Source organism: Gopherus evgoodei, chromosome 2 (genome assembly GCF_007399415.2).
Source record: "Gopherus evgoodei ecotype Sinaloan lineage chromosome 2, rGopEvg1_v1.p, whole genome shotgun sequence".
Lineage (NCBI taxonomy): Eukaryota > Metazoa > Chordata > Testudines > Testudinidae > Gopherus > Gopherus evgoodei.
The window spans coordinates 24547456-24573613 of record NC_044323.1 but is presented as its reverse complement, the minus strand read 5'-3'; the positions used below and the strand labels follow the sequence as shown (position 1 = coordinate 24573613).

The window sequence follows — 26158 nt, the reverse complement described above, 5'->3', positions numbered from 1 at the left end:
CATTACTCATTTTGATGGTGCAGTTTAATTAAATGACCTTTGCTCACCTCAGCACTAGACCACGCTGGATGCTGGTTTTCATCTTTTCGGTCAAATGCTCCACATTAGCCTAGAAACAGAGTCACACAAAGCATCCTAAAACATATGTGATGATCATTGCCTCCTCACCAAGAGAATTTCTATAAAGGATTCCAGGTTCACAGCAATACTTAAGAAATCCCTTCTGTAATGTGAAAATCCAACTGACCAATAATTTTTTTGGCTTCCAGGACAAAGTCTAATGGATGAGTTAAAAGCTACTGGTCCTGGTTTAAAATTAACCTCTTTTCCCCACACCCACCACCAACTTTTAGCTTCTTCATGTCTCTAGACAACAGTGTTATTTCAACAGGCTGTTTAGGTCACTTGGATGTCACTGATACAGCACCTACTGGACTTTATTTACATAGCAACACAGGAATTGCCAGACTGGGTCAGGCCCCAGATCCATCCCATCTAGTGTCTCACCTGTAACAAAGGCCAGCACCAGATGCATCAGAAGACTGTGTAAGAACTCAGTAATAGGCAGATGTGGGATAATCTGCTCCTCCCACTGGGGCTCATCCTGGTCTCTGATAATTAAGAGATTGGGTCTGGAGCATGAAGGTTTATATCCCTTCCAAAATCTGCCATCATTAATACTAACAATGCTGGATATTCTTGATACCCAATTCTTTTTTTTTTTTAATCTTATTAAACTCTTGGCGTCAGCAACTCCCTGTGGCCAGGTGTTCCACAGTTTAAGTATACATTGTGTGAAAAAGTATTTCCTTTTATCCTTTTTTTGCCTTTTCATTTTGCTCCAGTTCCATCCAATTACTATGTACTAATAATCAGATTGTAAAATAAATAAATATGTAATTGTTCTACCTAAAGGTGCTGTGGTGACTTGATGTTTCAATTTTTGGCCACCAGCAGTCAGTGCTTGATGCCATGAATGAGGAGTGTCTGGCTACAAGTGCTACTAGGAAATATATTAACACTGGCATAATATTCCAGTTCTCTGGGGTGGTGTCACGTACACATTTAAAAGTAGCCACTGATTGCTGCAGGCTAAGATACCCTTTTGGAACAGCATCCAACCAACTACACCAACACAACGTACATATTAAATGCTATATACACATACAATACTTTGAAAGTCTCTATAAAAATGAGACACGTTATTTCACTAAGATTGAGCTGCATACCTGGAGTTCTCGAATATCAAACTTCTCTTCAAAGATATAAGCAGCATCCGCCCCTGCAGCAAGGCCCCCCATATTGGCCAGGTAACCACAGTAGCCACCCATTGTCTCAATGATGAACACACGACGCTTGGTCCCACTGGCTGACTGTTTGATGCGATCGCATGTCTAACCAAAGCACAGAACATTGGTGACTTACGCAAACACGAACAGGCTCTCAACTGTGATATTTACCATATGTTATGTGATTCTTTATCACAATTATAAGATTACTGAACTGTATTACTATCTATCTATATATAGTGTAATAGTAATAATAATACATATTATATGCACATACACACTCTCATGTCAATTGTTAATTCTGGAAGAAAATATTTCTTCCAGGTCACATCTTGGACCCTATATTCAAAATTTGGTGTTTTGGTAACGTTATGTTTGCTTGTGTTATCCTTCCATCTGGCTGCTTTCTGAAAATGTTAAAGGAGAAATTAATCTCATGGCACATTCTTATTCTTAAAGCTTTGGAGCAGTTATATTGGAGTTTTACAGAGATATAAAAATGGAGTTTGCTTTCTGATCTGGGCGTATATCCAAATTTAGCCAGTCTCTACTTGTACTGTGCACGACTGACGAAATCACCTTTGATATGGAGGGGTTTTCAGTACACTTCCTTCTTTACTATTTGAATTTACGAGGCTGAAGTCCTAGGTTTCTATTGATCCACAATTTGCTTATCCAGAGGGTTACTCATGCAAATTTCCATGAGTTGGCAGCAACAGAGCCAATTTCTCCTACTTCATGTCCATAAACACATACTGATTATGGGAGACTGACCTCAAACCACATCTTACCCGTTTGTAGATAAAAAAAAAAGTTGCTCACTATGAGGAAATCTGTTGGCTTACATGAAACATAGGGGGTAATGATTTACAGCAAATTCTATCAGAGCTGCCTGTGAGTAGCTTAAATAAGCCTCCACGAAAATAAATTTCAAAAAGCTGACAGCTCTGATCAGAGGACTAAAGAGAAAACCTCAAAACAGCAGCAGATCAAGTCTAAGAGTATTTGAAAAATAATTGCCCTAAACTCAAAAAACCTTTCCTTGAGTGCAAACAGAATTTTGCAAATGTGGTTTGTGGGCCCAGCTGAATTAAGAGGAAGCAGATGAGTGCAAGGATCTGGCAAATTCAAGATCATGACGTTCTTGTCCTTTATTAACAATTTATTTAGAAGGAAACATAAAAACAGCTCTCAGACCTCTGGTGAGTTTTTGAATGAGTAACTATGGATGCAGTTCTACATTTGATGTTCTTCCATTCTGCTTGTGGATTAATTTTTCCAAATACAGTCTTAGTATCATTTATTTTTTGATATATAAAGACAGGTTCTGAGCCTGATATTTGCATTAAATACCTACTTACCAGAGCACAAAACAAATAAAGTTTAAACTGGTAAATGGGAAAGCCTAAAAAATTAAAAAGTCATAAGCATTTAACATTATCATAAATTACAGCATTTAGCACACAAATAACGATATTATATATTTATGTATATTTACTTTAGTTCAACTACCAGAGCTTTAACATATACATACCCACAAATGATCAAACAGATTGATCTAAACATGCTATCCCAAATTCTTTAAAAAAAAAACAAGCAGCCGCTCCAGAACAAAATACAGCACATATTAGTTCAGATCATGCACTTCATCAGTTTGTTACACTGGCAACCCCTTTCTTTCTATCTTGGTTCCTAATTGTGCCCATACTGTGGTCTCCAGTCTTTCCTCACTGAGTACAGCGCAGTGTAAGCTCTCAATGTACAATAAACAGCAGCATGCTTTCACGAATGGCAGGCTTATTATCACACCAGTTCTAACTCCCTGGAGACAATGCTTGGGAGTTCATGGGGAGTAACTGTATACATTATGACATCACTAACGAAATCCTGGCTTTTAGGTGCTGGGGAAGTAAACAATAGGCCAGGCTGTCCAAATATGACTTGGCTGCCAAACTTGAGATACCTCAAAAGGGCCTGCTGTTCAGAAGGTGGGAGCTCAACACTTTCTGAAAATCTGCTCTGTCCCTCCTCTCCTCTCTCGGCATCTCAAATTGAACATCTAATATTCCAGGGACCGCAAATCATTAATTGGATTTGATAATCATGGCCTTGTTTTTATAAACGTTGGTTATTTTATTTTTATTATAGGTACCAGATGACAGAACAAGGAGTAATGGTCTCAAGTTGCAGTGGGGGACGTTTAGGTTGGATATTAGGAAAAACTTTTTCACTAGGAGGGTGGTGAAGCACTGGAATGGGTGACCTAGGGAGGTGGTAGAATCTCCTTCCTTAGAGGTTTTTAAGATCAGGCTTGACAAAGTCCTGGCTGGGATGATTTAGTTGGGAATTGGTCCTGCTTTGAGCAGGGGGTTGGACTAGATGACCTCCTGAGATCCCTTCCAAACCTGATATTCTATGATTCTATGATCTGGTGATCATGCTCTGGGCTCATTTCCCATTCTCTCACTCTCGAGATAACTGGGGCATGATAAAACTGCTTCATTCTGGATCTGTCACTGAACGGTGACTGCCCTCCTGCAAAACACCATTGCCTCTGAATGGAGGCTCGTCCAATCGGATGGTGGTTGCGGCACAGGGGCTCTTACTATTCAATCAGAAGCTTGACAAAGAAACGACAGGGTGAGGTTCTGAGGCCTATGTTATGCAGGAGGCTTTATTAGATGGTCATGATGGTCCTTTCTGGCCTAACAATCCACAAATAGTTTTTTTCCCCACAAATAATTATTAAGTTTCCCAAGGTTCTAGCAGGGATAGACTTTGGATCTACTGAGGGTTGTATAATACCATCCTGAGAAGTATTTAGGTGCTATGTTATCTAGTATCTACCAGTCTAAATACTAAAAATAATGAATCTGAACTTTACAGCAAACTGCAGTATGAGGCACTAAACATGGAAAAATAGGTCAAATCTGTAGCAAAGCATTTTGAATGTTTTTACTGTGCTGATATCTGGATTTCCATCCACTAAGTCTCTTGTACGTTGTTTATCTTGTCCCATTAACTGGCTGGATTGGTCAGTTTTCAATTAGGGCTGTCAAGCGATTCAAAAAATTAATCGTAGTTAATTGCACAGTTAAATAGTAATAGAATACCATTTATTTAAATATGTTTGGATGTTTTCTACATTTTCAAATATATTGATTTCAATTATAATACAGGACATAGTGTACAGTACTCACTTTATATTTATTTTTTATTATAAATATTTGCACTGTAAAAAGAAAAGAAATAGTATTTTTCAATTCACCTAATACAAGTAGTGTAGTGCAATCTCTTTATCATGAAAGTTGAATATACAAATGTAGAATTATGTACAAAAAAACTGCATTCAAAAATAAAACAATGTAAAATTGCAAGTCCACTCAGCCCTACGTCTTGTTCAGCCAATTGCTCAGACAAACAAGTTGGTTTACATTTGTAGGAGATAATGCTACCCACATCCTATTTACAACGTCACCTGAAAGTGAGAACAGGCGTTCTCATGGCACTGTTCCAGCTGGTGTTGCAAGATATTCACATGCCAGATGCGCTAAAGATTCATATGTCCCTTCATGCTTCAACCATCATCCCAGGGGAAATGTTTCCATGCTGATGACGGGTTCTGCTTGATAACAATCCAAAGCAGTGCGTACTGACACATGTTCATTTTCATTATCTGAGTCAGATGCCACCAGCAGAAGGTTGACTTTCTTTTTTGGTGGTTCGGGTTCTGTAGTTTCCGCATTGGAGTGTTGCTCTATTAAGGCTTCTAAAAGCATGCGCCACATCTCATCTCTCTCAGAGTTTGGAAGGCACTTTACATTCTTAAATCTTGGGTTGAGTGCTGTAGCTATCTTTATATATCTCACAACAGTACCTTCTTTGCGTTTTGTCACATCTGTGTGAAAGTATTCTTAAAACGTACAACATGTGTTGGGTCATCATTCAAGACTACTATAACATGAAATATATGGCAGAATGTGGGTAAAATAGAGACAGAGACATACAATTGTCTCCTAAGGAGTTCAGACACAAATTTTAATAATGCATTATTTTTTTAATGAGCATCATCAGCATGGAAACATGTCCTCTGGAATGGTGGCCAAAGCATGAAGAGGGATTCAAATGTTTAACATATCTGGCAAGTAAATACCTTGCAATGCCAGCTACATAAGTGCCATGAAAATGCCTGTTCTCACTTTCAGGTGACATTGTAAACAAGAAGTGAGCAGCATTATCTCCTGCAAATGTACACAAACTGGTTTGTATGAGCGATTGGCTGAACAAGAAGTAGGACAGAGTGGACTTGTAGGCTCTGAAGTTTTACATTGTTTTGAGTGCAGTTATGTAGCAAAAAAAAATCTACATTTGTAAGTTGCACTTTTATGACAAAGAGATTGTACTACAGTACTTGTATGAGGTGAATTGAAAAATACTATTTCTTTTATGATTTTTACAATGCAAATATTTGTAGTGAAAATAATATATACTATGATTTTAATTACAACACAGAATATAATATATATGAAAGTGTAGAAAAACATCCAAAATATTTAATAAATTTCAATTGGTACTCTATTATTTAACAGTATGATTTAAACTGCAATTAATCGTGATAAATGCTTTAAATCTTGGATTTTTTTTTTTAGTTAATCGCATGAGTTAACTGCGATTATTCAACAACCCTATTTTTAATCCTTTCACACAGAGTCAGTGTTTCTCAGAACAATTTCTGCTGGCTGTGATGAACCGTCAGCACTAAGGAGTTAAAATTCCGTCATGAAGCTTTCGAAGAATGTGAAGTAAAGAATAACAATGTCTGTTTGCTTAAGCTGCTCTTTTATCTGCATGATCACACATGCAACTAGGAAGCTGGGGAAAGGTTTTATTCCTCCTACTTTCCTATTACAGGACTTCTTCCAACATATAAAAATCCTGAGTCTGCAATCACTTACACACATTAATAACTGTATTCATGAGTAAAAGAAGTTACTGATAAGCATAAGCATTTTCAGGACTGAATTCACCCTTGGTATATAGGACACTATTTAGGGAAGAAGCACTTCTATCGTAGTATACTAGTTGTTAATGCTTATCTGATATTTTCAGAGAGGCAGATCCTCAGCTGGCATAAATTGTTATCTGAGGACCTGGCAAAGTGTTTTATGAGGATATTACTATTCCTCATTTATTGCTGAGGAGGACATACTAAGACAGGGTAAGTGACTTGCCCAAAGGCAAATACAATGTCAGTGTCAGAAGAAGAGTTAGAATAGTCAGAACTCAGGGGCCAAATTCTGATAATCTTTTAACACAGTGTGAAGCATACTGCCTCTCCTAAGAATTCTGGTATTCAAAGAAGACGCAAAGAGCAATAGTACTCTACTGTCAATCTCAGCCAAAGACAGTGGCTCTAAGACACTGATGCAAATCCACGGAACTCAAGAGGATTACATGTGAACATAAGAATGGCCATACTGGGTCAGACCAAAGGTCCATCTAGCTCAGTATCCTGTCTACCGACAGTGCCCCAGAGGGAGTGAACCTAACAGGCAATAATCAAGTGATCTCTCTCCTGCCATCCATCACCACCCTCTGACAAACAGAGGTTAGGGACACCATTCCTTACCCATTCTGTTAATAGCCATTAATGGACTTAACCTTCATGAATTTATCCAGTTCTCGTTTAAACACTGTTATAGTCCTAACCTTCACAACCTCCTCAGGCAAGGAGCTCCACAAGTTGACTGTGTGCTGTGTGAAGAACAACTTCCTTTTATTTGTTTTAAACCTGCTGCCCATTCATTTGGTGGTCCCTAGTTCTTGTATTATGGGAAGAAGTATATAACTTTCGCAAGCCTGGGCAAAATTTTCCTCATTTAGTTTTTACTGAGAGCAATAACACGGATGAAGCATTACTGAAAGCTATGCGGCCTACAAGAAAAGGCAGTGGGATAGAAGCAACAACTGTCGGTACTTTCTACCTTGTCTGGCCATCTACCATTTATAACTTTTATTGTTGGTACTTCTCATGTTTTCAGTCTTTGCCAGGTGAATCACTATTGAAGACTTTGGCTCCACTGATATCAGCCATGTTACCTGCTGTATGCAGTTAGATTCTGCTAATGCTGCCACCACTGGCGCCAATACAACAATGGGAGACTAGGGGAAATGCCATGGTAAGAAAGGACTAAGGGACAAATCCTGGTCTAATTGAAATTCATGACAAAATCTTCAGACACCAAATGACACACTAAAAATGATCTATTTTTAAAGTGATGCTGAGGAGCCAGAATTAGAGAATAAAAGGATTCTGCGCATTGTCTAATGGCAGAACACATGTTTTATCTAATAAGAACAAGGATTACAGGCAACAAAGGACCCAAAGTCATCCCTGTGAGCCACTGACATCAAGGGGAGCTGGAGCAGGCCCATAATGTGCAAAGTGCATTATTTTGGTCATACAGCCCATTTGAAATCAAATCGTTGGCAATTTAAATGGAAACATGCACAATAGTAATCAGCAGTAGTATCTCAATGCTGATTGACTATAAAAGGAAGTGACATCACTGTAAGCCAAGCTTTGATGTATCCAATTTGTAAAATTTACTTTCTCATTATACGGTACTTTAAGTGTTGCAGTCATTAGGCCTCAATTCAGCACAGCACTTAAGCATGTGCTTAACATTTAGCATACGACCAGTCCCACTGAAGTGCTTCACGCTTTAAGCCTGGGCTTATGTGGTTTGCTGAAATGGCATCTTATTCCGTCATTGGTCCATTCCTTAGGTCATTTACCTTTTTTTTTTTTTTTTTTTTTTTAAAAAGGTGCATGGGTTTTTATTCTTTCATTTAAGTATAGCAAAGAAGTCCTAAGCAAATTATTTATTTTAAAATTTATACAAATTTTTTTATATAATTTATTCTTATTGCAAACATACAAAGGTTCTAAAAATTCATTGAAATAGTTACCTTAATGCCATTATCTAAAACACCAACACACAGTCTAAATAATAGCCAACATAATTAATTTAATTTTAGCTAAATTAATCTTTAATCAAGCTGGAAAATATTGATTACCTTCTGATTACAGGATCTTAATATTTTAAACTAGAATATTTTAGAAAACTAAATGTTGCAAGGTCTTGCTTGTATCACAACAAAGACAGACATTGTACAGTTTAATTTTCAAAGGATATGCAGTCTTACCTCCACAATAGCATTCAGGGCAGTGTCAGCACCAATGCTAAGGTCGGTGCCTGGCACATTGTTGCTAATAGTAGCTGGCAACACACAGATAGGAATGCAAAACTCCTCAAAGCGAGCACGTGCCTCAGCTAATTGCAGACAACTTTCATAGGCCTGAAGCAGCGGTACAAGTATTATTAGCAATATACCCTTGCAAATGGATAGCAAATTATTATGCATTCAGCTAGTGGCTCCTTGCGTGTGATGGGAGGGTTGGCTTTCCATTGGCACAAAATAAAATTGGTAATATTAAGGAGGGACAAAAAAAAAGTTTACTCTGAATACCACAACAGTGCACTGGGGTCGCATTGGCACAATGCTCTTCTGAAGAAAGCGCAGAAGGAAGTTAATGTGAGTTAGTACAGAGTGAAAATGAAATGTGGATAGTGCAGAGATCTGAAGCAGCTAAGCAGAAATGTAGGCAGCATGAGTGTACTAGAAATAAGTCACCTCAAAATAAGTTAAATGAACAAACACTATTCTATATACGGAATAGTTTAAGGAAAGGTAACTAAAAAACACCTACACTCAGAAGAAAATGCTTGTGGATACACTGCTATTATAGACGCTGCTTTTTTTAAGCTACTGCTTTGTCCTGGAAGGTGAAGACACACCTTTGTCACTGAAAGAAAAAATCATGAAAATATGGCCTGTGTTTTCCAAGTGTCTGCAAGAAGAATTTACATCAGGAGATACCAGTTTTTATGCATGCAACCTGGATAATTGTGCATAAAAATACAGGGATATTGCACAAGACCATATATTTTGCAGGAACATTTTAGAGGCTTTTTGAGCGATCTTTTGGGGATTTCATATCCTATATGGTCAGGAGATAAATGTACAGTGTCAGGTAGTCTGTGTGTTCTCAAAGGCTCCAGAGTTCCTAGTACTCTTCTCTGTAGCAAAGGACTACGGAATGTGCAGCTGTTCTGACTTAGTGAGTGCACTAGTCCAATTCTTCCTCAATGTGCAGTAATCCTCAACACCCATTGTGTAGAGAGAATGTGAAAAATCCCCACATATTTAATGAATCTCCAAAGGAAATCCAAATCCTGTAGTACTTTTTCTTTTCACCAGTCTCGCTCTCCCAGTGGGAAAAGGGGTGCACCGTGGGGTGGGACTGGGTATAAAACACCTCTCATGTAGCAATAGGGAGAGCTCTGCAGGCCAATCAGCCTGCCCCCACTAAAATCCATCAGATGTCTGTGTAGTGGTGGATTGTAGGCAGGAAATGGGAAGGAAAGAGGTGATCTACCTGGGACATTTCCAGGAGGGAAGATGGGGGATTGAAGTCGATGTGGAGGGTCTACATGGCTTGGAGGTATGACGTGGTGGCAGGAGACCGAAGTGAAAATCTCACCTCCAACACTCCATCCCCGGATATTTTGGAAATTTTACTTTCACTTACAGCTAAAACTGGGATTTGACTGATCCCAGTGTCACTTCTGGACTAAAATGCTGCCCAGTTATTGTTGCAGTGCTGAGACGTGCCACAGGCAGGAAAGAGGGGAATGGCATTTGTCTTTCAAAATCAGCCATTGGGAAGCCTTGGTGGGGGAACTTCACAGAACGGTCACTACCCCAGCCCAGCCAGGCTTCTTTGAGTTTTTTCTTATACCAGAAAAAGACAGACTGATTTGGGAACTGGTTTTGTTTAGTGAAGCCTCAAAGCAGGTTGAACATCTGCAAAGCACTTTGTAAGCACAGCTGCAGTTTTAGCCAGAGGCTTTGGGAAAGTAGTTCAGTTAGAGGGAGAACTGAAACAATTATCGGCACAACCATTTAGTTAGTCTGCAATGAAATATAAATTTTACTTGCATTAAATGCTGCGTCGTTTCATTTGATGCATTTTTAGCAAACACATGCGTGAACACTATGCAGTAACCCAGGATTCCTACTGTCTGAAGACATGCAACAACCCAGCATCAATGTTGCAAAAAACCCCAAACAGTCACTTTATATGAAGGGTATATTTCACACAGTCTATAAAGGGTTAAATAATTAACAGATGGTTTAATAAATGGTTAATCAATTGTAATAGATTGTATAACCATCTAGCCTAGAACACTGATTGCTCATCTCTGTAACATGCTTATAACATCTATGAATCAGTTCCAACCCTTTATAAATATACCCTTAATATAAAATGTGATCAAAGATACTGTATAAGAACATACAATAACTCAGCATCATTCCTCTTCTACCCAGCCCCCATTTGCTGCTGTTTCTGGTTCCTTCCCCAACTTGGTTAGATGGTTCACCCCTTACCTGTGCTGCTTTCCTGACAGGCTGTTTCTCCTCCCTCACACATGGCTGGTGCTAGGCTGCTCCTCTCCAGCTTCTCCATTCTCCATGTGGTTGGCATCTTTCCTTTCCCCTCTCCTCTTACTCTGACTCCCACAGGGCTATGCCTGTGCAGCAAAAGCTGTGCACAGGCTAGTATGGATAACCAGAGCAGCAAAGGGAGTGCAGCACGGGCAGTTCAAGAACAGCACAGATTTTGGGTACGAACTTAGCTCACCAGCCCGCTCTGAAGCCTGCACTGTGCTATCTTCACTGCTACTGTTACCTGCACTAGCTGGACTCAAGGTAGCTCAGGCAGGCTAACCTGTGCACAGCTTATTGCTGTGCAGACGTATCGTGAACTCAAGACTTCTTCCTGTCTCCTGCTCAGCTCTTTCTTTCTTTCTCTTAACCCCTCCAAAGCCCATCATGGTTATGTCGTTTCCAATTATTTTCCCCCATCCTCTTACCAGGCTCTGTTAGCTGTGAAGGGGGCTGTAAATTAGTTTCACTCTGTTCAATCAAATGCAGAGCTCCCTGCCTTCTGTAAAATCATGGTGCAGAATTTTCTCTGAAATCCTCCCCTGGCTAGAGAGATTTGTGCTGCAGAATCCAAGCTTTCATTTAAAAATCTAGCCTTTGGTGTTGCAAAGAATACAATTTGAAAACATTGACCAGTGTACACTTCCTGAGTGCTGTCCTCCTAAATTTGCAGACAGCCTGAAACAATAGCTTTGAAAGGGTTGTCTCATTCACTTTCATAGATCGTTAACACTAAACATTTTAATTTAAATATCATAACCATGTTAACGATCTAACTGATGATTTTTTTTTGCAGAAACTACCAGCTAACATGCTTATCCCACAATCCTCAAATGTCTCCTACGCCCAGCTAGGTGCAAAAGCGCCAAATGCTACCTAGTCAGAAAACAAACCTCCACAAGTTTGCCCCAGATTATCTCGGCAATGCAGTTATACAGCATTACTACAAAAATCTTTGACATCATCAAAAATGAAATATAGGGACAGCAGAAAATTAATTCCATGTAATATCAACACGAACAAACACAGGACAAATTGTACTGAGCATAAGATTCACTTTTTAAATATGTGATTGATAAAAATCCTGCATTCTAAAATGCAAGTGAAACTGTCACAAAATTTCCAGGGTGCTGGGCTAAAGAGCCTCAGAATCCAAGAATCTTGCTACACAATTTAGGTCCCATTGCTAAAGAATGCACAGGCCTTTACTGGAACCTAACCACTCTTTTCTTTAGGTTGTAAATTCTTCAGAGCGAAGAGTCCTATTTTTTCGTAGTTCATCTTCTATTCCAGGAATCAGCAACCTTTGGCACGCAGCCCATCAGGGCAGGGCCGGTGCTACCATTAAGGCAAACTAGGCGGTTGCCTAGGGTGCCAAGATTTGGGGGGGGCCAAAAAGCAGTGCCCCCAATTTTTTTTTTACAGCGGTTCCTCCCCGAGCACACAGTCACTGACCACTTCTCCTGCCTCCCAGGCTTGCAGCACCAATCAGCTGTTTGGCGCTGCAAGCCTGGGAGGAGAATTAGAGAAGGGCTGTGTGCTTGGGGAGGACGCGGAGCAGACGTGAGCTGGGGCGGGGAGGTGCTGTACGGCTCCTGGGGGGAGGAGGGGAGCCTCAGGGCAGGGAGGGAGCTGCCGTGGGGGTGGAGGTGCCTCAGTGTGGAGGGGGGGCGGGGAGCTGCCACAGGGCTGTGGGGGGGGTCACAAGGTGGAAGTTTCACCGAGGGCGCGAAACTTCCTTGCACCGGCCCTGTGGGCCGGGACAGTGTGTTCACCTGCAGCATCCACAGGTTCGGCCAATCGCAGCTCACACTGGTTGTGGTTCACCATTCCAGGCCACTGGGAGCTGTGGGAAGCGGCGGCCAGCACATCCCTCAGCCCGTGCCACTTCCTGCAGCCCTCATTGGCCTGGAATGGCGAACCACAGCCAGCAGAAGCTGCGATCGGTCGAAACAAACCATCCCAGCGTAACAGCAGATTTCCCTGATGGGAAGCGTGCCAAAGGTTGCCAATCCCTGTTCTATTCAGTGCTCTTATGAACCCTCTCTAATTCAGAATTTCTGTATGTACATTAGTTGCGACCTATTAATTCTATAATATTTTTCCTGATTCCAATGAATGGGAAATAACTAAGTACTTTAAAAGATGTCGAATCACCACTGGATGATAATCAGTTGTCTGTATGGCGAGAAATACCCTGAACTACCCATGATTTAATTTTGAAGTTTGTTTACTTTGGGATCTAGTTGTGGTTAGGAGAGATATTTTACTTTTTTCTTACAGGCATCATGACAATAAGTATCATCCTTGAACAGATTTTATATACAAACACATCTTGGGCAACACAAGGCATACAGTGCAAAAACTAACCAAAAATTACACTTGTTGTATGTACAGAGGACAATTTATCTGATTATGAAAAACAGGAAGTCAATATCCTATAATGGCATTTAAGATATTGTTTACATGCCTGAGTACTTTTCAGACATTCTAACACAAACAGCTAAAGTAACCAGCCACATTAACTGGTGTGGATCTCAAAAACCTATCTATACACATACTAGAGGCCTCATTACCCACTAGCAGACCACATACTTACCTTATTGCAAACTGAGAAAATTGACAAAGATTGACATTTAAGTGAGAACAGTAGCAATAAAACAGTTGCTCTGAATCCCTACAACTAAGTTTCAGGTCACTTTAGTGCTCATGAAAGATGCCAGACTGATAGCATTGGAAACTATGTCATATACTTATCCACAGAACAGGGACATCAGGAGTACAAGGACCATTAACTTCACTACTACTGTGTTTTAATACCGTGCTAGAGGAATCACCTATAGGAGGAGTTCATTCTTCATGCCCGTGCAATATCTCTGCTCACTATTCTCAGTCACATGAACTGGAAGGAGACTGCCTATTCATATTTAACAAGCATTACAAAGGGTAATGTCACTACTCAGTATGATTTGGATGACCTTAAAGTGAAAGGTTCTATGTCAGTGGTGGGCAACCTGTGGCCTGCGGGCTGCATGCAGCCTGTCAGGGTAATCCGCTGGCAGGCTGCAAGACTGTGTTTACATTGACCGTCCACAGGCATGGCTACCCACAGTTCCCAGAGGCCACCATTCACCGTTCCCAGCCACTGGGTGCTGCAGGCAGCCAGACCTGCGGACGGTCAATGTAAACACTGTCTCGCGGCCCGCCAGCGGATTACCCTGATGGGCTGATTATGTTCCATTACCAGTTTCCTGAGTGGCCCACCATAGCTTCAGTTCAGATGCTCAGAGGGCAAAAGGCTTACACAGCTTATGAACTTTTGTAAAAGAAAAAAAATCTTGTTTAAAAAAAAAAAAGACTTTTTTTAAAATACAAGGTTAGTTCTTTTCACAGCTGAATTGAATCTATGGCTTCCTGAACCATTACATTTTATATACATCTCAAAACACAATCTAGGAAGAAATAAAACACAAGAACTGGACAAAATTCTAGCCTTTTATTAGTAAAATGTATCAGCTTCCAAATAGATAAAACGATTATATTAACATCATGGGAATACTCTCTGTCTGATATCTAGTGATGTTACCTGAAATCTAAAATCTTTCCCAGTGTATTGCAAAATCTTGCAGTGTGTCCTGCTCTACGTGAAACAGTCTACAAACTCTATAAAGATGATAGTTAAGTAAATACAGAAAGCCCATGAAGAAAAGAAAAGCAGGCATCATGCATTATAGCATTATTTTACTTACCTTGATTTGCTGTCAATCTTTTTGGAATGGAGAATTTTATTTACCAGAACTGGAAACAAGGCCAATTTAGATATAATATGAACCATGTGTAAAGAATAATTGAGAACTAAATTTTGATCAGCTGTTTACAGTCTGGACAAGGGCAATATTATAAGGGAAAATATACATCTAATAATGCATGAGGGTCTAATTTTGCTAAAAGTAAATAAAATGAACAGTTGACTCTCATATACAGGTAAGTTAATAAGTATATTGATGTAAAAAAAATGATGTTAATGCTCTTGGAATTAAGAAACTTGAGAAATCCTTCAAACCTCTCAAAAATGTCAGGTAAGGACTAAAATATTCAACAGTACCTAAGGGTATGTGTATACTGCAGTGACATACCCACAGCTGGCCCATATCAGCTGACTTGGGTTGTGGGGCTCAGGCTGTGGAGTTCTAAAATTGACATGTTGATGTTTGGGCTCAGGCTCCAGCCTGAATGTGTATATTACAGCCTCTCAGGCAGAGCCCCCTGAGCCCAAGTCAGTGATGTGGGCCAGACGCAGGTGTTTTATTATAATACAGACCTACCCTAAATAACTTAGGAGCTGAAGTCCCATTTTCAAAAGTGACTTGAAAGTCACTATCTGTCACTGAAAGTCAGTGCGATTTATGTGCCTTTACACTTACACTTTTGGAAATGGGACTAAAGGGCTGTTGAACATTTCTCCCTATAGCTATAGCCCTGGATCAGGTTAAGGCCACAATATTATAAAACACGGGACAAAAGCTGGAAAGTGACACTTCAAGGTACACTAATTAAGTAAGCATGCTATGAAGGAGAGCTAGAATTCCTTCAAAATAAATCCAGAATAAAATAGGTGTGGCACTTTGGCCTTAAGAAAGATCCTCCTTAGTAGTCTGAAGTTTATGCAAATCTTAGATTTTAAACGTGGACTCTCTGTACAGATTAAACATGCTTTTTTCCAAATATGATTTTCTCTTTTCAAAACAGTTTTCAATTCACTGTTAGTTTTTATCCAATGAGAAACAGAATCCTGGTTCAGAATGTATAAAAAGAAAATAGCTATATTTGGAATAAAAACAATAAGATTTATTTTTCCTGACATTTCCAAAATGGCTCCGATGAGATGTAAGTTTACGTTTTTGACAACAAAATAAGTCTGTGTTTTAATAAGTGTCTTTATTTTCTGTCCAGTCAAGATGAGTTATTTTGGATAGTAACAGGTACATCTTTTTAGTTAATGATAATAGAATAGAGGAACTTTATTGTGAGTAGCTACCCCTTCCAATCAGGATCAAGAAGAGCTATTGCAATTATTTTTGAATGATTATTTAGTGAAAATGTTGCTTTTTTTTTTTGCCTTTTTTTTTTTATTAAGAACATAAGAACGGCTATACTGGGCCAGACCAATGATCCATCCTGCCCAGTATCCTGTCTTCTGAAAGTGGCCGGTACGAGATGCTTCAGGGAGAATGAACAGAACAGGGCAATTTACTGAGTGATCTATCCCTGTCATCCAGTCCCAGCTTCTGTCAGTCAGAGGTTTAGGGACACCCAGAGCATGGGGTTGCATCCCTGACCATCTTGGCTAACAGCCATTCATAGACCTATCCTCCATAAACTTATCTAATTCTTTTTTTCAACACAATTATACTTTTGGCCTTCACAACATCCCCTGACTCATGAGTTCCACAGGTTGACTTGGTGCTGTGTGAAGAAGTATTTCTTTGTTTTAAACCTGCTCCTTATTAATTTCATTGGGTGATCCCTTGTTCCTGTGTTTTGTGAAGGGGTAAATAACACTTCCTTATTCATTTTCTCCACACCAGTCACCATTTTATAGACCTTTATCATATCTCACTTTAGTTGTCTCTTTTCTAAGCTGAACAGTCCTACTCTTTTTAAATCTCTTCTCCTCTAGAAGCTGTTCCATACCCCTAATAATTTGTGTTGCCCTTTTCTGTACTTTTTCTATATTCTAATACGCCTCTACCGCGCTATAACGTGGTCCTCGGGAGCCAAAAAATCTAACCGAGTTATATCAAACTTGCTTTGATCCGCCAGAGTGTGCAGCTACACCCATCTGGTGCACTGCTTTACCGCGTTATATCTGAATTCGCGTTATATCGGGGTAGAGGTAAATATGTTTTTTGAGATGGGGCAACCAGAACTGCACACAGTATTCAATGTATGGGAGTAGCACAGATTTATAGAATGGCATTATGATACTTTCTGTCTTATTATCTCTCTCTTCTCTAACGGTTCCTAACATCCTGTTAGCTTTTTTGACTGCCGTTGCACACTAAGCAGATATTTCCAGAGAATTATCCACAACGACGCCAAGATCTTTTTCTGCTATTTACCTCTCCCCATTGTGAAAACTTACTATTTATTCCTACCCTGTGTTTCCTATCTTTCAACAAGTTACTGATCCATTAAGAAGACCTTCCTTCTTATCCCAAGATTGCTTACTTTGCCTAAGGGGCTTTGGTAATGGACCTTGTCAAAAGCTTTCTGAAAGTCCAAGTACACTACATCCTGCATCACTCTTCTCCATATGGTTGTTGACCCCCTCAAATAATTCCAAAAGACTGGTGATTCTTTCCTGACATATTGTGTTCATCTATGTGTCTGATAATTCTATTCTTTATTAGAGTTCTTCAGATTTGTCACCTAAAAAGAGCTGCTCAGGTGTGGGAATCTCCCTCACATCTTTTGCAGTGAAAACCGATGCAAAGTAGAGCATTAGTAGAATATCTACTTATTGGAGAAACATCTGAGAAATAAAACCTAATATTTGTAATATATAAGGACATCCTGCAACTGTTTATTTTAACTGGGTACTCTAGTGTTTGATGTAGAGAAGGGATTTCCTCTCCTGCACTGCTATAAATTGTCACTAGTTTTTGTCTTTGGGCTTGGTGGTGGTGCTTTTTTCTTTTTTTCTCCCCTCTCCCCTGTATATGTATGTAGGAAAGACCATTTGTGTGTATACAGTGTTGTTGTAGCTATGTCGTGCCCAGGATATTAGAGAGACAAGGGTAGCTGAGGCGATATCTTGTATTGCACCAACTTCTGTTGGTGTGAGCGACAAGCTCTTCTTCAAGTTCTGGTTCAATAAAATATATTACCTCACCTGCTTTGTCTCTCTCACTTGTATGTGTGTGGCAACCTAATTCTATTACTTTCCTAAATCCAAAAGTTAAAAAAATACATAAAATAAAAATGGAGTCTTTCTATACAGTGCATGCGAAAAATGGTTGGAACTTCTGGAGGAAAGAGAAAGCTAAGTGTACCAAGATTTTTCAGTTCAGTAAGTATCACTTGCATGCAGTCACCAAACCATTTTGCAGATTATGTTTCCAATGTTCTGATCTATAAAATATCCACTTCTAGCCAATTCAATCAGCATTAACTTGAATGCTCTGTTAGTAAGCACGCACACTTGAACAGACTTACATCAGTTATAGTGTTCAGAGCAGTATCTGCACCAATGCTGAAATCTGAACCCGGTACATTGTTGGATACAGTTGCAGGAACCATAACCATTGGAACACAGAACTCGTCATATTTCTCACGGGCAGCTGATAATTCCAAAAGTCCCAGGTAGGCCTGTTGGGCACAGGCATGATGTGAACAATTAGAAGGGATAAAAAGAGGACAAGGGTGGAAATATAACATGGATGAGGCCACAGGGAGAGCCATTTTTACCACAGCACACATCACACATTGGGTTAATAAGGAACCACTAAAATCTAACAAAAAAATACATAGAAATTAAATATATATAGATACACACACACACATTTAAAATCTGAGACAAACAATAAGTACACCTTTCACTCCCAATGAGCTACATACTTTATACATACCTAATGCTCCATATCAGAAATTGGCAAACTTTGGCATGCGGCCCGTCAGGAAAATCTGCTGGCAGGCCGGGACGGTTTGTTTACTTGCAGCATCTGCAGGTTCGGCCAATCGTGGCTCCCACTGGCTGTGGTTTGCCGTTCTGAGCCAATGGGGGCTGTGGGAAGCGGCGCCAGCACATCCCTCGACTCGCACCACTTCCCGCAGCCCCCCTTAGCCTGGAATGGTGAACTGTTGCCCGTGGGAGCTGCGATTGGCCGAACTTGTGGACTCTGCAGGTAAACAAACCGTCCCAGCTCACCAGCAGATTTCCCTGATGAGCCAAATGCCAGAGGTTGCTGATCCCTGCTCTATATAATAGAAAAATGTTACTGATTCCCATACATTTTAATATAGTTATTTTCATTTAAATTCCCTTAATCTCATTGATATGGACCTGATTCAGCAAAATACTTTTGCAGGCACATAAATCTATCCACATTCAGGAAGTCACTTAGGGAAGTGTTTAATTTTAAACATATTCTTACACACTTTCCTGAAACGGAATGCTTTCCTGAAACAGGGCCTATATGAAGTAAAAGTTATTTTGGTTAAAAGACGTTAAAAACTTGTCTCCAGAAATAAAAATATATTTCTAGATTATTGACTCGGAAATTAAAATATATCAGAATAAAATGAACATGTGAATTGGAGTGGCAAGAAGCCAGGGTGCAGTTTTTATTATAATTTAAAGACTACTATGGAGATTTTCAAAGATGCTCTCATTTCTCAGGAAATGAAGTCCTATTGGAACTTGTGTTCCTAAGTCACTTTGCTCTTTTGAAAATCTGTTCTACCCTGCTGTCTTACCTTTGATTGAGGAAAAAAATGTATTTTGTTTTGCACTTACTATTAACTATTTGGATTCCAAAGCTCAAGAGACATGGATCATCTCCAAAATTTCTTATCTCAAAAGCTCTTGCTCTGTTCCATATGTCAAAATTCATCATAAGCAAAATTTTAGTTATGGGCAAAAGAAAATATTCTGGTGCTTAAAAGTGAGTGTAGCATGTTTCAATTCCACTCTAGCAAACAAGTTAACAGAACAACTAGATAATGTACCTCAAATCCACCAATAACCATAAGGGCGTTGATGTTATTAGTGCGCATCTGGTCAGCAATCTTCTCCAAATACTTTGCAGGGAGGGTACTAAAAATAGTTCAATCAAAAGGAGAACAGAGGTCAAATATCTAAGGATATTGCTGACAATACCCGTTCATTTTGGTAGGATGGGTTGTTAAATTATCAGTACAGTGAAAAGTTCTATATTTTACACACTTAGGCTATGTCTGCACTATGAGCTGGTAGGGCAGGGTGATTCCCTTGCTTGTGTACCCATATTCACACTTGCTCTTATCAACCTAGTGTGAGTATAAATAGCAGTGTAGCCTTGGTAGCATGAGCAGTGGCAGTAGAGGCACAGGTTCGCCATGCCAAGTATGCACCCACCGGTTTCAGGTAGGTTTGTATTTGGCACATCTAAGCCATGCCTCTCCTGCCCTACTCCCTCCCAGGTACTACTGCTATTTATAGTCTAGCTCGATGAGAGCTAGTCCAGTATGTGTATTTGAGCAGAGGAATCACACCCCTCGCTTGTAGTATAGACGTAGTCTTATCCATAGAAAGATTTTATTTTCTGGCTATCACTTATCTTGAGATGATTACACTTTACAATTGTGACAAAGGAAGCCAGGAAAAGACTTTTGTGGAAATCCACTCCAAAAATTAGATAAACTCAGTCTATTATATCTTCAGCATGTCTTCTCTCTGTTCTTTTAAATCATGAGGAGCAAATAGTTTTTACTTAAGGTTTTCCTATTGCCAACAGTCCTAAACTTTACTGAGGTGATTTAAATAGGGAAATCAGATCTGTAAAATCTAACTTTAAGTTATTTGGTAAATGGTTTGAAAGAATGTGTTAGTCACAAGATAAAGCCATGATTCTGCAGGTTGCTCCATGCAGATAGATATAACATGGTTCTGCATGGACACGGCAATCCATTCACAAGTTGTATATCGCAAGACTGCAGTGTGCCATGTAACCATGCGTCTTGTAACTACCTACAATAATATCCTGCAGCAATAGCCTTAACTGTCTTAAAGGAATGATACACAACAAGGGACTATTTTAATTCTGTCTCTACTGAAGGAAACACATTAATACCACAAAATGCTGAATATTTACATCCTGAATGTAAAAGAGAACAGATGTCAGGTAAATTCTCAAAAATCAATACTACTGTAAATTTATGTATTGAAAAGACAGCACATGCAGCTCACTCAGTGGCGGATTAGCCACTGGAACAATGGGGCATGTGTTCAGCACCCCCAGCCAGTTGGAGGGCACCCAGAAAAATGGAGGCACTCCTTCCGGGCAACAGGGTCGGGGCATGAGGGCTTTCCCCATTCTGCCTAACTGGCGCATCTGTCAGGGAGCAGGCTCAGGGTGTGGTGGCTTGCCCTGCTCCTCCCACCTACCTGGTGCTTCTGCTGGGGAGTGAGGTTGGGGCATAAGGGCTTGCTCCATCTATCTGCCCGGCGCTGCTATCAGGGAGCAAGAGAACTCCTGTGTCCCCAACCCCACTCCCCGGCAGGTGTGCCAGGCAGGGGGCAGGCAACCCCTAACCCTAACCCGTGCCCCAATGTCATTCCTCAGCAGGAGCATCGAGGGTGGGGGGACTGCAGGCGGAAGGGGTTGGGAGGGGCTCCCCACTTGCTCTGGCCCAGGGCCTCACAAACCCCTAATCCACCTCTGAGCTCACTAAAAGGTACGTTTTGGCCACTGTTCCTTCTACTTGGGTAAAGTGACCACAGCCAAAATTATGATATTACCGTTTTGTGCCAAGAAGCGACCCTCCTTGGCCAGTCCAACCGCCAACATCTCTCCAGCTGATTTCCTTTATCTACAAAGAAAGTTAAAAAAAGAGGAAGTTCCCTTAAGTAACTTTCCAAATGCTACTTCTTTGGTCATGCAACAGATGCAGCTTAATGTAAAGCTTTTGGAACGGATGTTTAGCTATGGGAGCTGCCACAAATGAGACCTGGCAAAAAAACCCACAGCTCAGTTTCAAGAGGTTAATTTAATCTCCTTTGAAATGTTACCCTTCACTCTATCCCCATCCTTAGCTCCCCTCTATTTGTTTCTTCTTCCTCTATGAATCCTGCCTCCAACTTTTTCCTCTGCTCTTGTCTTTTGTCCCTTCTCCATCTCATCTCCTCCCCTTACCTTTAGTGACAGCATAAAGCAAGAATCCAAAACCAAGTCCCTAGCTTGACCTTCACTCACTTAAGGAACAATTTTCACTCTGTTGTGACCTAATCTCCCCACCCCACCCATCCTCCTGCCGAACTAGGAAAGTGGAATATGACAAACTCTGTATTCATCTTCTTTTTGGGAGACCAGGTTAGCTGATGGGTTGCCTTTGGACATGGAGAAAGGGAAGTATCATGATAGACATAGCCCCACTTTCCAAAAAAGCAATCAACCTGCGTCTGCCCTAAAGAGAAATCCTTCTGGGTTTCAAAGATACAGCATGTCACAAATCTGAGGACTTAGTTGCTGCATAGTGTAGCATATATCTGACAATAAGGCACAAACATGACAACAGATTCAGTGATTTGTCTGTATGTCACTGTTATCTAGCCTATGTACTTATCTCCAGATGCTTCACACTCCAATGGCCACTACAATGTAGGCAGTCTGCCAAATACTCAACATCCTGCCAAGGTCACAGTAAAGCTGTCTTCTGTGCAGAAGTAATGAACCTCTTATACAGAGAATTTCTCATCCAAGATACCCAGGAGGAGAAAGAATTCAGACCGGATTAGCCTAAACAGGATGCTCTTAGAGGTACATTTTATACAGGGCTGCTTGTTTGAAGACACATACTACATCTGCAGAAGTGTCTGAGTGAAAAAATAACTGCAGGCACAAAATTAAGTAGGCTGAGCCTCTGCCTACTTGGACTGTGCCTGCAGTGAGACAGAGGTACAACTATTCAGATTTGTGCCACATTTCAATGGCTGGCATAAATCTTGCACCCTCAAACAAGAGAGCAACTCTTCTGAAATGGTACCAGCTTAGGAAACAGACTATTTTTCTGTTCAGTGTAGCACTACACACATTGTTGGTGTTTAACAATTTAACAAATAATCTCAAACTGAGTATTAATGCATAGCTTAACTGGTTCTGGGCTGTAAGGGAATCCCGCTGCTGGTGCTTAGCACTTGTATATTGCATCAAGACATCCTTAGTCTCTATAGCAATGCTTAGCAATAGGAAAGGTGACATGATCTATGTATTTATAAATTTTGTTGGTATAAAGTATACAGCTCCAATCTGAATTAAGTAGGTGTTTCTATAGATAAGCAGTTAAATTTAAAACCTCTTGTGGAGTCAGTTCACTGAATGATATCACAGTCATTTCTATATTTTCCATTAGAAATATGACAAAAAGGTAAAAAAATACCAAAAAACGATTGACAGTACTTTAAATGAAGTAATTTTGTATTAACCTGGCCATTAGCAAATCCTTCAAATCCATCGATGACAGCAAACATGTTGTGACCTTCAGTTATGCCAACTCTTACTGCAGATCCGGACAGCAGCATTCATACCAGCTGCAGGGGCACCACATTTAAAACTGCCACATTAAAATTAGTCTGCAAAAGAAAGAGAAAACAATTGTTAGACAGAATGTACAACTGTGAAGTGACTGACAGATATTCTAATTTACATAGCAACTGTATAGTAAAAAGATTTACAGCAATTTCAAAAGTTTAAAAAAAACTGTTCTAGATTTAAGTGGGTGAAAAGGTTTCGGCACATATCTTCAAATTTAAAAGCCATATAGAAACAATCAGTAAAGGAACAAAAGATCTAGCTTTTCTAATTTTTTTTAAAACAGTTTTTGTCCAAGAGCTGCATTTGACTTGAAGATCAAATCACACAGGATCTTGTATTTTCTTTCTAACAGGGTCAAAAAATTATGATAGGAAAAAACCTGTTATCCCACTTGGTGTCAGAATATCAGTGCAAGAAATTTGCAACAAAAAACACCCAAAGTAGACAAGGAAAAGAGTGGGAAGGGACATGTTTTGGTCCAGTGGCATAACCACTAAGCATGTGTCATCAGCTGACTCATGGAGCAGAAAAGACATCAGCTTCAAATTAAAATGCCTGCTAAATCCTATGCGGGGCAAGATACCATAACAACAGGTCACTTAAAGAGACTTTCACTGTGGGATTATGGTTCAGAGATGAGATTTATACAACACAAACTACTTTTGGGTAAATAATGTTTGCTATTGACTGGAATTAAAAGTATTGAGGTAAAGGTTTTTAGTTCTTTCAGAGTTCAGAATGTCTCTCTATTTAATTCTACAGTGAAGCCAGGATAATGAACATGTGTATTGCAGTGATTTTGCAGATAAGGCTACAACATCAGATAGAGGTTTATGACTTTAGTAAAGAGCAGAGCAGAGAACAAGCTGGGCTATAAGGAGAAAAGCGCTTAATAAAACAAGATCTGCAATAATAAGGGAAACAGAACATCAGGTAATTTGTGTTTTGTACACACACTTTTATCAGTGTCAAAGTCCCTCTTTTCTTAATTATGAATTTACCTTGGATATGTCAAAACAATTGTTTGAAGGTGGATTTATAGGAGAGCACATTCAGTATTCCTCAGGTAACCAAAGACACACAGTGTTGTCATAAGATGTTCCTTTTATTTATAGGTCAGATATATAAGGTCCGATTCTGATCTCACATCAGTTTTGGAATAGCAAATATTCTCTTCTGCAAAGGAGTTACTCCTACTTCACCCTGATGTAACTGAGACCACAGATTCTTTCCTAAAGAAACAGCTCTATGCTTTGATTTCTATTGTAAGTGCTAAAGGTAATGACAAGTCAACAATGAGCTTTGTCAGGGTAAAAAAAAGTCAAGTCGTTGAGTAAAAAATTAGCAAAACATCTTTCAGACTAATTTTACCATGGTTTCATAGAACTCTACTAAACTCACGCCTTCTCTACAACAAGCAACACCTGAAATGGGAGAAGTGTTCTTTCAAATTAATCACTGGTTATTTCCTTGAAAGCTGTACTAAAAAGAAATAAATCTTTAAATTATAACTACACCTCTACTTCAATATAACGCTGTCCTTGGGAGCCAAAAAATCTTACCGCTTTATAGGTGAAACCGTGTTATATTGAACTTGCTTTAATCCACCGGAGTGCACAGCCCCCGCCTCCCCCAAAGCACTACTTTACCGCGTTATATCCAAATTTGTGTTATATCGGGTGGCATTATATCGAGGAAGAGGTGTATGAGACATCGGGCCAGATCCTCAGACAGTGTAAATCAGTGCAGCTCCATTTGACTTCCATGAAGCTATGCTGATCTACACCAGTTAAGAATATGACCCATTACTTTTAAATGAAAGAAGTCTATATTCATAATACACAGAATTTGTTTCATATTTCCACAGTTGAAATTAATACTGCCAAAAAAATCTTAATAAGGATAGAACTAAAACTTTGCATGGCTACTTCTGAGAAGTTAAACCTATGTTATTTTACATTAGTAAGGTGAAGCATTCAAGAGCTAGTGAACAGCAGAAGCAAATGCAAATAGTCTGAGCTTGTGTGGTAGCACTCATTGAGCTTTAAGCGATTTGTTAAGTACATTCAGCAGCATCTCCACATTAAAATGACATGCATTAAAATGCTCTGCACGGATTTTGGCATAGCAATGGCCTAACTTTGGAGGAAATTCTTCCATTTTCAATCCCAAAAGAGAACAAACATTTTTGGTTTTTTCCCTTAAAGATTACAGAGTTTAAAAAACAAACAGCTGCTAACAAAAATCATAGTATTCATGCAAATACTGCCTGGGCAGTGTTATTTCCCAGCCATTGTGCCATAGAGTGTGACAGTGCATGTCAGCCTGTGTTGGCCTGTAGTGAAGAGTCTAATTTTCCAGTATTTGAAGGAATGCTATGCTGCTGCACACTTGGGATCATACCCAGCAAAGCACTGAAGTACTACAGCTGACTTTCTATGACTTTTACTCTGCAAGAAATAGGCATGACTTTGCTGGATCAGGGCCTTATTATATACAGTATGTAGAATGCATGTGTTTGCTTTTATTTATTAAGACTCTATAACAAAATATTAAGTTTGGGCTGCTAATTTATATGCAAGTCAAATTTAAAAGAACATAGTATCAACTGTCTGTCCAAAAGCATTTTATGCTGAGTAATTTATGAAAAGTTTTGTACTGCAAATTGATATTAAATTTTCTTCTGCTGCCTTCAAGGAGACATTTAATTTGCCTGATGACTAAGCCTTCACACATGGTACTGGTAAATCTTACATAATATTGTGGCTATAAAAATGGAATTGCTGTAGTCGTTAAATCTTTTTGCTTACATATGACTGATGGTGAGTAACATTTGGATACTTCTGTTGCCCCACTGCCAGAATTTTGCATCCTAATATGTAAAGACTGGAATAGCTAGTAGAGGAATTTATTATCTGACCTTCTTGGATAGCAAAGAAAAGATCATTTTTCTTGGACATCACCACAATATTCATCTAATAATGAATAGACTGGAGAAATCAT

At 39.6% G+C, this 26158-nt stretch overlaps 1 protein-coding gene across 1 annotated transcript in view; it reads right to left on the bottom strand.

Annotated features, from left to right (window-relative positions):
• PFKP (phosphofructokinase, platelet) overlaps positions 1-26158 on the bottom strand; it is an 80729-nt gene that overhangs the window by 6499 nt on the left and 48072 nt on the right. The window contains 8 exon segments of the mRNA XM_030550142.1: positions 48-109; positions 1230-1394; positions 18081-18233; positions 19593-19680; positions 21364-21434; positions 23047-23127; positions 23129-23166; positions 23169-23193. Of these exon segments, the coding sequence (XP_030406002.1) occupies positions 48-109; positions 1230-1394; positions 18081-18233; positions 19593-19680; positions 21364-21434; positions 23047-23127; positions 23129-23166; positions 23169-23193 (683 nt within the window).